This window comes from Saccoglossus kowalevskii, chromosome 16 (assembly GCF_978046115.1).
Source record: "Saccoglossus kowalevskii chromosome 16, keSacKowa6.1, whole genome shotgun sequence".
Taxonomy (NCBI): domain Eukaryota; kingdom Metazoa; phylum Hemichordata; class Enteropneusta; family Harrimaniidae; genus Saccoglossus; species Saccoglossus kowalevskii.
In genome coordinates this window covers 29,554,476-29,572,985 of record NC_140656.1, presented here as the reverse complement: position 1 = coordinate 29,572,985, position 18,510 = coordinate 29,554,476, and the positions used below count along the sequence as shown (strand labels likewise).

The 18,510-nt window shown below is 38.9% G+C and overlaps 1 protein-coding gene across 1 annotated transcript in view; it reads left to right on the top strand.

Annotated features, from left to right (window-relative positions):
* Positions 1-17,689, top strand: part of LOC100372964 (centrosomal P4.1-associated protein-like) — a 56,763-nt gene extending 39,074 nt beyond the window's left edge. Inside the window, exons 17-20 of the mRNA XM_085491330.1 lie at positions 671-811; positions 10,326-10,399; positions 11,548-11,743; positions 14,603-17,689. Of these exons, the coding sequence (XP_085347456.1) occupies positions 671-811; positions 10,326-10,399; positions 11,548-11,743; positions 14,603-14,731 (540 nt within the window). The 3' untranslated portion in view covers positions 14,732-17,689. The remainder of the gene's footprint in view (positions 1-670; positions 812-10,325; positions 10,400-11,547; positions 11,744-14,602) is intronic.
* The last annotated feature ends 821 nt before the right edge of the window (positions 17,690-18,510 follow it).

Sequence of the window (18,510 nt, the reverse complement as noted above, 5' to 3'; positions counted from 1 at the left end):
AAAATATCTCAATTACTTTCAATAAAGCTGGAAATTATGTTCCTTAAAATAATTAAACAAATAAGGCACCAATGTTTTTGTAAGATATTTACATCTTTTAAGGACATTCGGTAGACTGATTTCCCACTGTTGGTTCAACCCCAAAACTTGTTTGTATTCAAAATTAATTATGACAAACATATTTATATTGAAACAAACTATGATAAAGGGAATTATATTATATAACAAAGGGCAAGGTCACCAGAGTTCAACTATGTTAATAGAAGTCGTGGCTTCTAACACAGATTTTACAGTGAGGCTCTCATGATCTTGAAAGGACATGGTCTGGAGAAACTCTGAGGTAAAATAAAATATTATAAAATTGCATTAAAAATATCAAATTTATATAAATATAAAAACATTTCTATTAACACAGGAATTTTAGACCTTGTTACCAGTACTTTAAAAACATAGGTCCACTGGTTCACAATAAAGTCTGACTATGTACATTATCTCACTCTTATTGTAGAGTGTCATAAACACATATCTGAATGCTCATTCAATTTAGGTCTTCTCTACTTCATCTCCAGATGACAAAAAAAAAGCAATCTGAAATCCCATTGACTCGACAGAAAACTAGATTAGTTGAAAATGCTTTGTAATGTATTGAAGATGTACGTTTTCACTTCAGGTTGAGTGTAGATACCCGAATGGAAGAAGAGTAATAACGTTCACGAATGGAACACGCAAAGAGATTAGTCCCGATGGTCTGACTATTATTGTGTCTTTCTTCAATGGTGATATCAAGCAGATTATGCCAGACCAGAGAGTTGTAAGTTAAACAAAATCTAGATAATAATTAAGTCTTATTCAGAACTTCGGGTTTGTATCTTATCTGAGAAACCCCCATGATATCTCCCCACAAGCTGACATGAGGTACATATTTGAACTGAGAAACCCCCATGATATCTCCCCATGAGTTGACATGAGGTACATATTTGAACTGAGAAACCCCCATGATATCTCCCCATGAGTTGACATGAGGTACATATTTGAACTGAGAAACCCCCATGATATCTCCCCATGAGTTGACATGAGGTACATATTTGAACTGAGAAACCCCCATGATATCTCCCCATGAGTTGACATGAGGTACATATTTGAACTGAGAAGCCCCCATGATATCTCCCCATGAGTTGACATGAGGTACATATTTGAACTGAGAAGCCCCCATGATATCTCCCCATGAGTTGACATGAGGTACATATTTGAACTGAGAAACCCCCATGATATCTCCCCATGAGTTGACATGAGGTACATATTTGAACTGAGAAACCCCCATGATATCTCCCCATGAGTTGACATGAGGTACATATTTGAACTGAGAAGCCCCCATGATATCTCCCCATGAGTTGACATGAGGTACATATTTGAACTGAGAAGCCCCCATGATATCTCCCCATGAGTTGACATGAGGTACATATTTGAACTGAGAAGCCCCCATGATATCTCCCCATGAGTTGACATGAGGTACATATTTGAACTGAGAAGCCCCCATGATATCTCCCCATGAGTTGACATGAGGTACATATTTGAACTGAGAAGCCCCCATGATATCTCCCCATGAGTTGACATGAGGTACATATTTGAACTGAGAAGCCCCCATGATATCTCCCCATGAGTTGACATGAGGTACATATTTGAACTGAGAAGCCCCCATGATATCTCCCCATGAGTTGACATGAGGTACATATTTGAACTGAGAAGCCCCCATGATATCTCCCCATGAGTTGACATGAGGTACATATTTGAACTGAGAAGCCCCCATGATATCTCCCCATGAGTTGACCTAAGGTACATATTTGAACTGAGAAACCCCCATGATATCTCCCCATGAGTTGACCTAAGGTACATATTTGAACTGAGAAACCCCCATGATATCTCCCCATGAGTTGACATGAGGTACATATTTGAACTGAGAAGCCCCCATGATATCTCCCCATGAGTTGACATGAGGTACATATTTGAACTGAGAAGCCCCCATGATATCTCCCCATGAGTTGACATGAGGTACATATTTGAACTGAGAAGCCCCCATGATATCTCCCCATGAGTTGACATGAGGTACATATTTGAACTGAGAAACCCCATGATATCTCCCCATGAGTTGACATGAGGTACATATTTGAACTGAGAAACCCCATGATATCTCCCCATGAGTTGACATGAGGTACATATTTGAACTGAGAAGCCCCCATGATATCTCCCCATGAGTTGACATGAGGTACATATTTGAACTGAGAAACCCCATGATATCTCCCCATGAGTTGACCTAAGGTACATATTTGGACTGAGAAGCCCCCATGATATCTCCCCATGAGTTGACCTAAGGTACATATTTGAACTGAGAAGCCCCCATGATATCTCCCCATGAGTTGACCTAAGGTACATATTTGAACTGAGAAGCCCCCATGATATCTCCCCATGAGTTGACCTAAGGTACATATTTGAACTGAGAAGCCCCCATGATATCTCCCCATGAGTTGACATGAGGTACATATTTGAACTGAGAAGCCCCCATGATATCTCCCCATGAGTTGACATGAGGTACATATTTGAACTGAGAAGCCCCCATGATATCTCCCCATGAGTTGACATGAGGTACATATTTGAACTGAGAAGCCCCCATGATATCTCCCCATGAGTTGACATGAGGTACATATTTGAACTGAGAAGCCCCCATGATATCTCCCCATGAGTTGACATGAGGTACATATTTGAACTGAGAAGCCCCCATGATATCTCCCCATGAGTTGACATGAGGTACATATTTGAACTGAGAAGCCCCCATGATATCTCCCCATGAGTTGACATGAGGTACATATTTGAACTGAGAAGCCCCCATGATATCTCCCCATGAGTTGACATGAGGTACATATTTGAACTGAGAAGCCCCCATGATATCTCCCCATGAGCTGACATGAGGTACATATTTGAACTGAGAAGCCCCCATGATATCTCCCCATGAGTTGACATGAGGTACATATTTGAACTGAGAAGCCCCCATGATATCTCCCCATGAGTTGACATGAGATACATATTTGAACTGAGAAGCCCCCATGATATCTCCCCATGAGTTGACATGAGGTACATATTTGAACTGAGAAGCCCCCATGATATCTCCCCATGAGTTGACATGAGGTACATATTTGAACTGAGAAGCCCCCATGATATCTCCCCATGAGTTGACCTAAGGTACATATTTGAACTGAGAAGCCCCCATGATATCTCCCCATGAGTTGACATGAGGTACATATTTGAACTGAGAAGCCCCCATGATATCTCCCCATGAGTTGACATGAGGTACATATTTGAACTGAGAAGCCCCCATGATATCTCCCCATGAGTTGACATGAGATACATATTTGAACTGAGAAACCCCCATGATATCTCCCCATGAGTTGACATGAGGTACATATTTGAACTGAGAAACCCCCATGATATCTCCCCATGAGTTGACATGAGGTACATATTTGAACTGAGAAACCCCATGATATCTCCCCATGAGTTGACATGAGGTACATATTTGAACTGAGAAACCCCATGATATCTCCCCATGAGTTGACATGAGGTACATATTTGAACTGAGAAGCCTCCATGATATCTCCCCATGAGTTGACATGAGGTACATATTTGAACTGAGAAACCCCATGATATCTCCCCATGAGTTGACATGAGGTACATATTTGAACTGAGAAGCCCCCATGATATCTCCCCATGAGTTGACATGAGGTACATATTTGAACTGAGAAACCCCCATGATAACTTCCCACAAGCTGACATGAGGTACATATTTGAACTGAGAAACCCCATGATATCTCCCCATGAGTTGACATGAGGTACATATTTGAACTGAGAAACCCCATGATATCTCCCCATGAGTTGACATGAGGTACATATTTGAACTGAGAAGCCTCCATGATATCTCCCCATGAGTTGACATGAGGTACATATTTGAACTGAGAAACCCCATGATATCTCCCCATGAGTTGACATGAGGTACATATTTGAACTGAGAAGCCCCCATGATATCTCCCCATGAGTTGACATGAGATACATATTTGAACTGAGAAGCCCCCATGATATCTCCCCATGAGTTGACATGAGGTACATATTTGAACTGAGAAGCCCCCATGATATCTCCCCATGAGTTGACATGAGATACATATTTGAACTGAGAAACCCCCATGATATCTCCCCATGAGTTGACATGAGGTACATATTTGAACTGAGAAACCCCCATGATATCTCCCCATGAGTTGACATGAGGTACATATTTGAACTGAGAAACCCCATGATATCTCCCCATGAGTTGACATGAGGTACATATTTGAACTGAGAAACCCCATGATATCTCCCCATGAGTTGACATGAGGTACATATTTGAACTGAGAAACCCCATGATATCTCCCCATGAGTTGACATGAGGTACATATTTGAACTGAGAAACCCCATGATATCTCCCCATGAGTTGACATGAGGTACATATTTGAACTGAGAAGCCCCCATGATATCTCCCCATGAGTTGACATGAGGTACATATTTGAACTGAGAAACCCCCATGATAACTTCCCACAAGCTGACATGAGGTACATATTTGAACTGAGAAACCCCATGATATCTCCCCATGAGTTGACATGAGGTACATATTTGAACTGAGAAACCCCATGATATCTCCCCATGAGTTGACATGAGGTACATATTTGAACTGAGAAGCCTCCATGATATCTCCCCATGAGTTGACATGAGGTACATATTTGAACTGAGAAACCCCATGATATCTCCCCATGAGTTGACATGAGGTACATATTTGAACTGAGAAGCCCCCATGATATCTCCCCATGAGTTGACATGAGGTACATATTTGAACTGAGAAACCCCCATGATATCTCCCCATGAGTTGACATGAGGTACATATTTGAACTGAGAAGCCTCCATGATATCTCCCCATGAGTTGACATGAGGTACATATTTGAACTGAGAAGCCCCCATGATAACTTCCCACAAGCTGACATGAGGTACATATTTGAACTGAGAAACCCCATGATATCTCCCCATGAGTTGACATGAGGTACATATTTGAACTGAGAAGCCCCCATGATATCTCCCCATGAGTTGACATGAGGTACATATTTGAACTGAGAAGCCCCCATGATATCTCCCCATGAGTTGACATGAGGTACATATTTGAACTGAGAAGCCCCCATGATATCTCCCCATGAGTTGACATGAGGTACATATTTGAACTGAGAAGCCCCCATGATATCTCCCCATGAGTTGACATGAGGTACATATTTGAACTGAGAAGCCCCCATGATATCTCCCCATGAGTTGACATGAGGTACATATTTGAACTGAGAAGCCCCCACGATATCTCCCCATGAGTTGACATGAGGTACATATTTGAACTGAGAAGCCCCCATGATATCTCCCCATGAGTTGACATGAGGTACATATTTGAACTGAGAAGCCCCCATGATATCTCCCCATGAGTTGACATGAGGTACATATTTGAACTGAGAAGCCCCCATGATATCTCCCCATGAGTTGACATGAGGTACATATTTGAACTGAGAAGCCCCCATGATATCTCCCCATGAGTTGACCTAAGGTACATATTTGAACTGAGAAGCCCCCATGATATCTCCCCATGAGTTGACATGAGGTACATATTTGAACTGAGAAGCCCCCATGATATCTCCCCATGAGCTGACATGAGGTACATATTTGAACTGAGAAGCCCCCATGATATCTCCCCATGAGTTGACCTAAGGTACATATTTGAACTGAGAAGCCCCCATGATATCTCCCCATGAGTTGACATGAGGTACATATTTGAACTGAGAAGCCCCCATGATATCTCCCCATGAGTTGACCTAAGGTACATATTTGAACTGAGAAGCCCCCATGATATCTCCCCATGAGTTGACATGAGGTACATATTTGAACTGAGAAGCCCCCATGATATCTCTCCATGAGTTGACCTAAGGTACATATTTGGACTGAGAAGCCCCCATGATATCTCCCCATGAGTTGACCTAAGGTACATATTTGAACTGAGAAGCCCCCATGATATCTCCCCATGAGTTGACCTAAGGTACATATTTGAACTGAGAAGCCCCCATGATATCTCCCCATGAGTTGACCTAAGGTACATATTTGAACTGAGAAGCCCCCATGATATCTCCCCATGAGTTGACCTAAGGTACATATTTGAACTGAGAAGCCCCCATGATATCTCCCCATGAGTTGACCTAAGGTACATATTTGAACCGAGAAGCCCCCATGATATCTCCCCATGAGTTGACCTAAGGTACATATTTGAACTGAGAAGCCCCCATATCTCCCCATGAGTTGACATGAGGTACATATTTGAACCGAGAAGCCCCCATGATATCTCCCCATGAGTTGACCTAAGGTACATATTTGAACTGAGAAGCCCCCATATCTCCCCATGAGTTGACATGAGGTACATATTTGAACTGAGAAGCCCCCATGATATCTCCCCATGAGTTGACCTAAGGTACATATTTGAACTGAGAAGCCCCCATGATATCTCCCCATGAGTTGACCTAAGGTACATATTTGAACCGAGAAGCCCCCATGATATCTCCCCATGAGTTGACCTAAGGTACATATTTGAACTGAGAAGCCCCCATGATATCTCCCCATGAGTTGACCTAAGGTACATATTTGAACCGAGAAGCCCCCATGATATCTCCCCATGAGTTGACCTAAGGTACATATTTGAACTGAGAAGCCCCCATGATATCTCCCCATGAGTTGACATGAGGTACATATTTGAACTGAGAAACCCCCATGATATCTCCCCATGAGTTGACATGAGGTACATATTTGAACTGAGAAGCCCCCATGATATCTCCCCATGAGTTGACATGAGGTACATATTTGAACTGAGAAGCCCCCATGATATCTCCCCATGAGTTGACCTAAGGTACATATTTGAACTGAGAAGCCCCCATGATATCTCCCCATGAGTTGACATGAGGTACATATTTGAACTGAGAAGCCCCCATGATATCTCCCCATGAGTTGACCTAAGGTACATATTTGAACTGAGAAGCCCCCATGATATCTCCCCATGAGTTGACATGAGGTACATATTTGAACTGAGAAGCCCCCATGATATCTCCCCATGAGTTGACATGAGGTACATATTTGAACTGAGAAGCCCCCATGATAATCTCCCCATGAGTTGACCTAAGGTACATATTTGAACTGAGAAGCCCCCATGATAATCTCTCCATGAGTTGACATGAGGTACATATTTGAACTGAGAAGCCCCCATGATAATCTCCCCATGAGTTGACCTAAGGTACATATTTGAACTGAGAAGCCCCCATGATAATCTCCCCATGAGTTGACATGAGGTACATATTTGAACTGAGAAGCCCCCATGATATCTCCCCATGAGTTGACATGAGGTACATATTTCAACTGAGAAGCCCCCATGATATCTCCCCATGAGTTGACCTAAGGTACATATTTGAACTGAGAAGCCCCCATGATATCTCCCCATGAGTTGACCTAAGGTACATATTTGAACTGAGAAGCCCCCATGATATCTCCCCATGAGTTGACCTAAGGTACATATTTGAACTGAGAAGCCCCCATGATATCTCCCCATGAGTTGACATGAGGTACATATTTGAACTGAGAAGCCCCCATGATATCTCCCCATGAGTTGACCTAAGGTACATATTTGAACTGAGAAGCCCCCATGATATCTCCCCATGAGTTGACCTAAGGTACATATTTGAACTGAGAAGCCCCCATGATATCTCCCCATGAGTTGACATGAGGTACATATTTCAACTGAGAAGCCCCCATGATATCTCCCCATGAGTTGACATGAGGTACATATTTGAACTGAGAAACCCCATGATATCTCCCCATGAGTTGACATGAGGTACATATTTGAACTGAGAAGCCCCCATGATATCTCCCCATGAGTTGACCTAAGGTACATATTTGAACTGAGAAGCCCCCATGATATCTCCCCATGAGTTGACATGAGGTACATATTTGAACTGAGAAGCCCCCATGATAATCTCCCCATGAGTTGACATGAGGTACATATTTGAACTGAGAAGCCCCCATGATATCTCCCCATGAGTTGACATGAGGTACATATTTGAACTGAGAAGCCCCCATGATATCTCCCCATGAGTTGACATGAGGTACATATTTGAACTGAGAAGCCCCCATGATAATCTCCCCATGAGTTGACATGAGGTACATATTTGAACTGAGAAGCCCCCATGATATCTCTCCATGAGTTGACATGAGGTACATATTTGAACTGAGAAGCCCCCATGATATCTCCCCATGAGTTGACCTAAGGTACATATTTGAACTGAGAAGCCCCCATGACATCTCCCCATGAGTTGACATGAGGTACATATTTGAACTGAGAAGCCCCCATGATATCTCCCCATGGGTTGACATGAGGTACATATTTGAACTGAGAAGCCCCCATGATATCTCCCCATGAGTTGACATGAGGTACATATTTGAACTGAGAAGCCCCCGTGATATCTCCCCATGAGTTGACATGAGGTACATATTTGAACTGAGAAGCCCCCATGATATCTCCCCATGAGTTGACATGAGGTACATATTTGAACTGAGAAGCCCCCATGATATCTCCCCATGAGTTGACATGAGGTACATATTTGAACTGAGAAGCCCCCATGATATCTCTCCATGAGTTGACATGAGATACATATTTGAACTGAGAAGCCCCAATGATATCTCCCCATGAGTTGACCTAAGGTACATATTTGAACTGAGAAGCCCCCATGATATCTCCCCATGAGTTGACATGAGGTACATATTTGAACTGAGAAGCCCCCATGATATCTCCCCATGAGTTGACATGAGGTACATATTTGAACTGAGAAGCCCCCATGATATCTCCCCATGAGTTGACATGAGGTACATATTTGAACTGAGAAGCCCCCATGATATCTCCCCATGAGTTGACATGAGGTACATATTTGAACTGAGAAGCCCCCATGATAATCTCCCCATGAGTTGACATGAGGTACATATTTGAACTGAGAAGCCCCCATGATATCTCCCCATGAGTTGACCTAAGGTACATATTTGAACTGAGAAGCCCCCATGATATCTCCCCATGAGTTGACATGAGGTACATATTTGAACTGAGAAGCCCCCATGATATCTCCCCATGAGTTGACATGAGGTACATATTTGAACTGAGAAACCCCCATGACATCTCCCCATGAGTTGACATGAGGTACATATTTGAACTGAGAAGCCCCCATGATATCTCCCCATGAGTTGACATGAGGTACATTTTTGAACTGAGAAGCCCCCATGATATCTCCCCATGAGTTGACCTAAGGTACATATTTGAACTGAGAAGCCCCCATGATATCTCCCCATGAGTTGACATGAGGTACATATTTGAACTGAGAAGCCCCCATGATATCTCCCCATGAGTTGACATGAGGTACATATTTGAACTGAGAAACCTCCATGATATCTCCCCATGAGTTGACATGAGGTACATATTTGAACTGAGAAACCTCCATGATATCTCCCCATGAGTTGACATGAGGTACATATTTGAACTGAGAAGCCCCCATGATATCTCCCCATGAGTTGACATGAGGTACATATTTGAACTGAGAAACCTCCATGATATCTCCCCATGAGTTGACATGAGGTACATATTTGAACTGAGAAACCTCCATGATATCTCCCCATGAGTTGACATGAGGTACATATTTGAACTGAGAAGCCTCCATGATATCTCCCCATGAGTTGACATGAGATACATATTTGAACTGATAAGCCCCCATGATAATCTCCCCATGAGTTGACATGAGGTACATATTTGAACTGATAAGCCCCCATGATAATCTCCCCATGAGTTGACATGAGGTACATATTTGAACTGAGAAGCCCCCATGATATCTCCCCATGAGTTGACCTAAGGTACATATTTGAACTGAGAAGCCTCCATGATATCTCCCCATGAGTTGACACAAGGTAGATATTTGTTTGAAATCTTAAATGCATGTACACCGTGAAGTAAAGCACTATGTATGTTGGCAACTGGATGCTAAAAATTGAAATTGTCTAATATTCTGGGTTTGCTGATCACTTGTTACATTCACATTTTATCTCTCTAAGTGAGGTGTGCGTTTGTGATTCATTTTTAGTAGCAAACAAATAATTATAACTGACCACTAGAGGGCACTGTTTGAATACATATGTTTCTTAATTCCCTTCAGATCTATTATTATTCAGAAGCTAAGACAACACATACGACATACTGTGATGGGCTAGAAGTGTTGCAGTTCCCAAAGTAAGTAACACCCTCTTCAATTTGTTCTCTTGTAATGAAGAATTGGGAATCACCTAATACCGTAAAATCTGTATTAAAAGCCGCATCCCTAATAGAAGTCGCACACATCCTTTTTGAATAATTGAGAACTAAAAATTCATCATTTCTCATACGTGTAGATGCTCTAATAGAAGCCGCATCCCCTATATTGCATTGTACAATTTTAATAGAAGCCGCGGTTTCTAATACAGATTTTACAGTAGGTGATTTTCCATTCAACTGCGAGATCTCGCGAGATGCACGAAAGACGCGCGTCGAACGTCTGCCGCAAAAATCGAACGATTTGATTTTGAACTCGAATTTCTTTATTTCGTAGCTCACATCGACCGGCCGATCTTCGTCAGAGGAATATTGCTTTTGAATACCCTCACTTAATTGAAATTGTCTATCATCAAATGTGTATAGCAAATTATTAAGCATGAAAATGCCCCCAAAATATTTATATATACGTTTGTTGAATCCCACGCGATGTTTGACGCCACTACGACGCTATGACCTTTGTTTGTCCTGTTTTTACGTTTGATTTCACGCACAACGCGTGATTCTCGCAGTGAACGGAAAATGATCTATTGAAAAGTAATGTGATTAATTATTTATTAAACATTTACTTCAAAACAAATGAGTAAAATTAAAATAGGGACAGAATTATTTAGAACTTCTGTAGTAAAATAATTCTACAAGAACTTTGGTAAAGCATTTCCAACACAAGTGTTAGTGAATTAATATAGTTGAGGTAGAAATAAACTTTATTATCTGTACATGGTCTCCCTGTTTGATCTGTCTTATGTAACCCACCATGTTCTATAATTATGTTAGTAATATTTTAGTGAGATCATCACAACCAAAATGAAACTGAACTTTTTTGTTATGAATATTTATTTATTGCTTATAAGCAAATTGTGATTTCTGATGATCTATGTCAAACTGTTGTCAACTTTCACAAAATATTTTTTTTTTCTGAGCTGGAATTGTCAAATGATGTCTAATAAACCCAGAATTTAGAAAGAAATGATTTAATGGGTCAAAATATCCTCAATGTTGTACAAAAAAAGGTATGTATCTGAAATAGTGATCAGATGAGCTGACTTTATACCTCATTGTCTCTATAGTAACCAGATTGAGAAGCATTATCCGGATGGCACTAAAGAGATCACATTCCCTGATCATACTATTAAATATCTCTTTCCAAATGGCTGTGAGGAAAGTATATTTCCAGATGGCACAGTCTTGAGGGTTGATAAAAACAGTGAGAAGACGATGGAATTCCCTAACGGTCAGAGAGAAATCCATACTGCACAATACAAGGTAGGTCCTCATACATTTTTGATTTGCTAAGCACACAATGGGAGTATTCGTGTATTAGTTTGCAGGATTTCAATGAAACTTCAACACGCTACATAGATGTTCTGAGACAATGCACCGACTTGATCAGTTTTTGGTTGAAATTTGCATATTAATTATCGTAAAAACTCGATTAATTCACGGTCTCTATTAGTTCGCACACACCCATTTTATTTTCGAACGCTAATTTTTAAATGTATCCTTTTAATTCGCGGCGTTCAAAAACATGTTTAAAATTGTATCCTATTAATTCACGGGCCAGAATATAGTGGATAATATATTGCATGAAGACATTAAAAAAATACATATAATTTTATATGATCAGTACTTGGTGTCGCCGCAATCACAGATGATCTCCGTCATCACAGCCTTTCAGTTAGCAAGCAGTTTAGGTTCGGTAAAGATTTGACATGAAAAAAATCATTCCCCCACGACACTACAGATGTTGGACAAGATTATTACTATAAGATTATGATGGAAAGCTTAGTACAGGGTTTTTTCGTCGCTGGTCCACAGGGTTGCATCGACCATGTGCCCGCCATTATTCTATGGTCGGGCGATTGACCTCGTGCCACATTTTCATTATACCGGATTTGGTAAAAAACACTAAGTTAAGCGGTCATGTACCTTCTATAAATCTAACCTTGCACACATAATCTTGTACTGATGTGGTTTTTGTCCAAGAAAGACATTCCCTTTCATTTAACCCCCAGTTAACTCTTTGCATCCATGGTATTTGTGAGAGTTAAAAGATTTTTCGAACAAATGACAAGTAACTATTGATTTGCGTCAAGCTGGGTGGCTCGAATTTAAATATCAGTGCATGAACTCTGGATGTCATTGCCCAGTGCCGCACGTAATTCAAACGTGTGGTTATTAGAGTTCAGTCGAAATGTACGTGAATAATGCGATCGAAGTCCGCTGCCCAGAGTTTATTATATTATAGTAAAATTTAATTTGACGTATGGTATGTTTATGTTTGCGTAATTATTACGAATGCAACGCATTATCAAGTCTGTTAGTGCCCTAACAATAGTTAAAAAAACTAATTATCATGAAAGCAATACATAACGAAGTACAGAGCCGGTACAATATTGTAAACAAATTTGCGTAATTAGAAAAGCAGTGCACTAAGTAAACGACGTTCAAGTTGATATATTCAAGCCAGTACAGAGTTGCATACAAGTTGCGTAATTACAGTACCTTCGGATATAATAACAATTTTACTAGTTTGACATGTGGGCACGAAAGAAAAAAAGGTTGCTAAGGTAACGCGCCAGTTCAGTGCGTGACTTGGGGTCAAACTTCGGTCAACACACACTTGATGTCAGCATCGCCGCGCAACAAGTTTCGCAAAAAAGTACTTGAAGTTCATTTGCGTCCCAAAATGATGTCACTGATCACTCAGTTGTTGCAGCGTGTGTTGTGTCATGTCCATGATGCACCCCGTTTCGACTTTGGCTTGCTTTTCCTTCTTAGTGATGCGACCTCTCACCAATGTATTAAAACACTTTGAATTTATACTTTGCATGATTATATTTGGTCAACACGAAACATTATTTTTTCTAAACATTTTCTGAGACCATTTTTATCAACGCAGGGTTATTTTTCCCGACAAGATGGGCTTCGTAATATCACCCGGGCGATGCGTAGAAAAATAAAAAAAGGCAGTGCAGCCAGACGGCTACTTTGTAGCCACGTGTTCATTGTTTGTTTGTGTACAGAGTGACCTTTGCCATTTCACTGTTTCATTTCAAGTGTGCGTGGTCCTTGACGCAGTGCGTGTTCTCTGCCCGACTATACGCCATGAATGTCGCTAGCCACGAGTCTCAGAGGCACTAAAAAAACGTCCTGTAATTGTGTTCATTGGAAAACAAAACAAATCACTAATAAATTTATGAAAACGGCTCCTTTTTGAATCGATCAAAAAGTACTCTTTTAATTCGCGCGCCAAAAACCAATAATTTCCGTTTTTACGCTATTAATTCATGCACTTGAAAAAATAATTATTTTTACTACCGCGAATTAATCGAGTTTTTACGGTACCTTATATGTATAGTAAGTTTCTAATGTTCAGCTTTTCCACTGATATCTCAATAATCACTGATCAGATTTCAATGAACCTTGGTACATACGTGAGTGCTCCGGGATAAGCCACATTTATGTTTATTTTCGGTTTCAATTTTGTGCATAGTACTATAATCATCACTAATTTTGTTTCATGATTTTATTCAAAATGACTTATTAGTGGCTATTTTGTATTTTTATCAGTTTCTCAGATATACTAATTATTAATTTATAGATTTTGTTTAAATTTGGGACAAGGACAATACATAATGCATTACATGTTTGCTTTGGTAATGTCAAAACAAAACTATAATCACAAAATATTGTTAGGGCACCTCCAGGGTAAATTTTAGAGCTGCTCGTCAGTTAACACTTTAATAACTATTCACTAATTTAGTTGTTGGAGAGCTGTGCCTGTGTTCGCCAGTTTCCTCAACCTATTCAAAATGGGGACTTTTGTTTTGGGTTCCTTCCATCCGTCCACACATAATTCACATGTTCTATGTGATGTCTGTTGTATGCTCATTGGAGATCAATTTAAAATAATACCAACAGGGAGTACGTCATTTTCAATGTTTTATCTAATTAGGCCACCCTATATCATAACCAAATAAAAACATGAATTAGATACTTTTTCTCTACAACACGGCTTTTATCAACACATTTCGCTTTATACATAAATTTGATATTTTGGGAAATTGTTGCAAATGACCCATTTCACTTTAGACATGTATCTTGTTTAATTTCTTCATACAGAAACGAGAATATCCTGATGGAACAGTGAAAACTGTCTACCCTGATGGCCGTCAAGAAACTCGTTACTCAAATGGTAGAATTCGTGTAAAGGACAAAGATGGACGTATTATCGTAGATAGATTGTGTTAAAACTTTCGTATTTTTTTTAAAGAGATACTTGTACTTGTGTATTCATGGTAATAAAAAGGCCAGTCCGTCATACTATCATGTGAATATATTTGTTAAATACATGATATGACAGCATTTTAAAAACTGGGGATTCCAAATAGCCTTGCCCCTACCTTATATTGTATATCAGACCAGTGTATAAAGTCTGTATCTGGAATTCTTTATAGAAATGAGAAAAATGTTTTTTATTAAAAAGATCTTCGAAGGTACTAATTGGTAATGTAGATTGGGTAAGGTTAATGTAGTAATTTATAAATATTATTGAATACCATAATAATCTTTTTGTACCAAAGAAGTGGTCCCAGTCTTTTTTCTATAGTTTTTAACAATTAAATTAAAGAGTTTAGTATAAAAGGATTATTTTACGGTTATGCCTATGGTATCAGACAATGTAACATTATGTTATGCGAGCATGTCTATCCTTATTTGAGCTATATCGTTGTAGATGTACGATTATTCTGTCCTTCTGATCTTGAATAAAAGAAAATGCAGGGTTCTTTCTTTTTTCAAGTTTAATTCCTTTTTCATTACAGTTTCTTTGTGCTTTGATTAAGCACATGTGCTTATATATATATCTCCCATTCAGCTGAATAAGGCCGAGCGCTTCTCATACAGGTCTGTGACCCCAAATAATAATGGTATAACCCAACCATGGAGTGCAGTCAATATGAAATGATACGATGTGTATTTATGCTGTACTTATGAACAGTTTCAGTTTAGCTTTAAAAATCTGCCTTCTTCAATACACAGTATAACTGTTTTTGGGGTATTGGTTCTGTTGTGTGGTATACAATGGATTTTAAAACTACTGTAAAAGGCTTAATTATTCACGGGGTTTTAATTTTGCTTATTTCGCTGACTGAAAAATGCGCTAAATTAAGACCCAGTGAATATGTATAATTTAGCATAGAACACATTATCTAAATGATAAAACTGTGAATTTAAAACCCACTGAATATGCCTCAAATGGTAAATCAGTGAAATTTAAACCCAGTAAAAATTAGTCATTCTACAGTAATTCAAGACAAATCTGCTTGTTGTAATTGTTTGTCCCAATGGCAAACAATTTTGAGAAATGTGATGTTTTCTTTATCAGAGAAACCAAATGATGAAAAGCTTTTAAAACAACAGCTGTTGTTTAATTTACTTCCGCCTACCCCACCCACCTCATATGAATATTCTTTCATTTTTGTAAAATGTGTTGTTGTTTTTTATATTTTCAGATTCAATTATTTGTTCCTGTTCTTGTTGCTTGCATGCAAAGAACATGCAAAGAGCCCGTACTCGCATTAAAAACCATATGATTCAAATAATTTCCACTGTCAAGTTGTTGATTTCAATGAAAAAAAAAACTGCCAACATCAATGATAAAATCCACCAATGCCAGGATTCATTGTTTCTCGTATTTTCACTGCCATGTTTCTTCCTGTAAGTCCTGCAGGGTTTTTACAATGTTAACTTTATGCAATGTAATTAGGTTGTACTGTTAAAGTTGTTCAATACTTTTTCATTAACATCTTTAGAAATTCCTGTAACTTTATGAGTAAATTGGTCAAAGGTCATGAGGGGTTAATTATCATAGTAATGGAGTTAATACATATGACTATGAGGGGGGGGGGGGGGGTCAGTCTTTCAGTTCCAAAAATTCTCACAATTTTTTGGAAGCAAATTATCAAAAAATTAAGGTTCATGGACATGCTTATTTTAGTTTACTCTGTATGGGTAATACCTACATTAAAAACTTCTGTTTCAAAACAATTGAATTTCTGTTGAGTAAAAATAAAATAAATTAATATCAGTATTGCATCATAATTCATTTTCATTCCAACTTTGAATTTGAAAAAGAAAATGTGCAAACAATGACAACGAAATTGTATTGATCAATCTTAACATGCAGTGTTTTCTCCTTTCTAAACAATATTAATTGTAGCGTATTAATGAAACAAGACACTTATCCTTATAATTACAAAAAATATGGAATCTTCCTGATCATAGTAAAATACGTAAACTTTTTATATCAACAATGTTAGTATTTTTGCTACAACTTGTTGACCGTGGTGACTTGCTCAAAGATGTATGATAATCAGTTATTTAATCTTCAATATACATTTGACAATGTTTTTCATGAGTTTAAGGTTATATTTTTTTTAAATAAGGGTGGTGTCCTTCTGAAAATATGTAAATGTGATCTATAGTTAGCCATAATCACTAAAATGCTTTGGTAAATGGCTGAAGATGTTAGTGATTGGTTAATGAAAATATTCAGATTAGTTAACCAATTAATCACATAGCTACTTTGCAAATGTATGCTCATTGTCTTGATCCTTGCATTAAATGTCCTTCTAAAAGTCAAACTATATCTATTGTGTAAATTGCTATTCATTTTCTAATTAAGTCTTTTTCAAATTATCATCATTAATGTGTTGTATCTACTTTGTTTTTTGTCGTGAGATAATTTGCTGATATAATGCTGATACATGACAAACTAGTATTATTCTATATTTTTAAGTGAAATAGTTGAATGTTTCCAATTCTTGAAATCTATTATTTTATGTCCCCTAAAGGTTGCACATCCTTGTACTTTATATATTCAACTAGCAATGATTTTACAAATAATTTTTCAAAAAATGTAAGTACTTGCCATTGAAGTTTAAAAAGTATTGGAAATTACTGTTATAGGACAACCCCCCGGAAATGCCAGGATGTGTGACCTTTTAGGGGTCATCCATGAGGCCAATCAGGAAGGTTCCATACCCTGCTTATTGATCAGTTCTTGACACAGCATATTTACATAACAATACTGGTAACAATTATCCTTTGTTTTCAAGTTTCTTTTGTGTAACATTTTAAACACTATTTTTGAACAAATGTAAGTTTTCACAGTTCTGTACATTTAATAAATCTGCATCTTAATGGAAAGGTGATTACTTATCTTTATATCTTGATGGCTGGTTGAATGGTTGTCATCAGCACCAATTCAAAACCAGTTAGTTTATGATGTCACACCAATTACTTGCACTTTAAGTTAGATATTAGCAAAATGGGTCTTACTACTTTAAAATTAACTAATACCAGTAAAATCTTCAGTTTCCCGTTTTATTCCGGCAGAAGACAGACTGGAAATTAGGGAGCTGTTAGTCAGTTTAATGCTTTCATTAGTGTGTCAGTTTAGGTCTGCCTGTATTCACCAGTTTCATCAACCCATTCAGTGATACAGTTTGTATGAAGTTTTCTCATCCCTTTCTAAGGCTTTGTACAGTTTAGCACTTATTCTGTGTGGGGCTTCTGAAGTTCCTGTATGTTTCTCAAGCCAGGACGTCTCGGGTTCTAAAAAGCTTGGCATGGATTCTATGCAGGCTTGCTCAAGGTCCTGTAAATTTTCCAAACCAGTGTGTACGGAATCTGTACCTGATTCAATTCCCACACGGAATTGGTGCAAACTTGTCCGGGGTCCATACAAAAAGAACCATCTATCCTATATGTTTGCCTCACCGCTGAAAACCACAAACCCAAAACTGACAGCACTGGCCAGACAGACATAGAACATTTAATCAGCTTGGACAATAACAATTCATATACTTTTCCCCACGTTTCCACTGATATTCGCGACACTCTGAGGGTTGGCTCTGTCAAGAAACGCACCATGAAACTAATAGCGTTGCCCTGGCCAAATCAAGGGTGAACAACTCTCTGGTCACTAGTAATAGGCCAGCAGAGGAAACTACCCGATGACTCTGGAC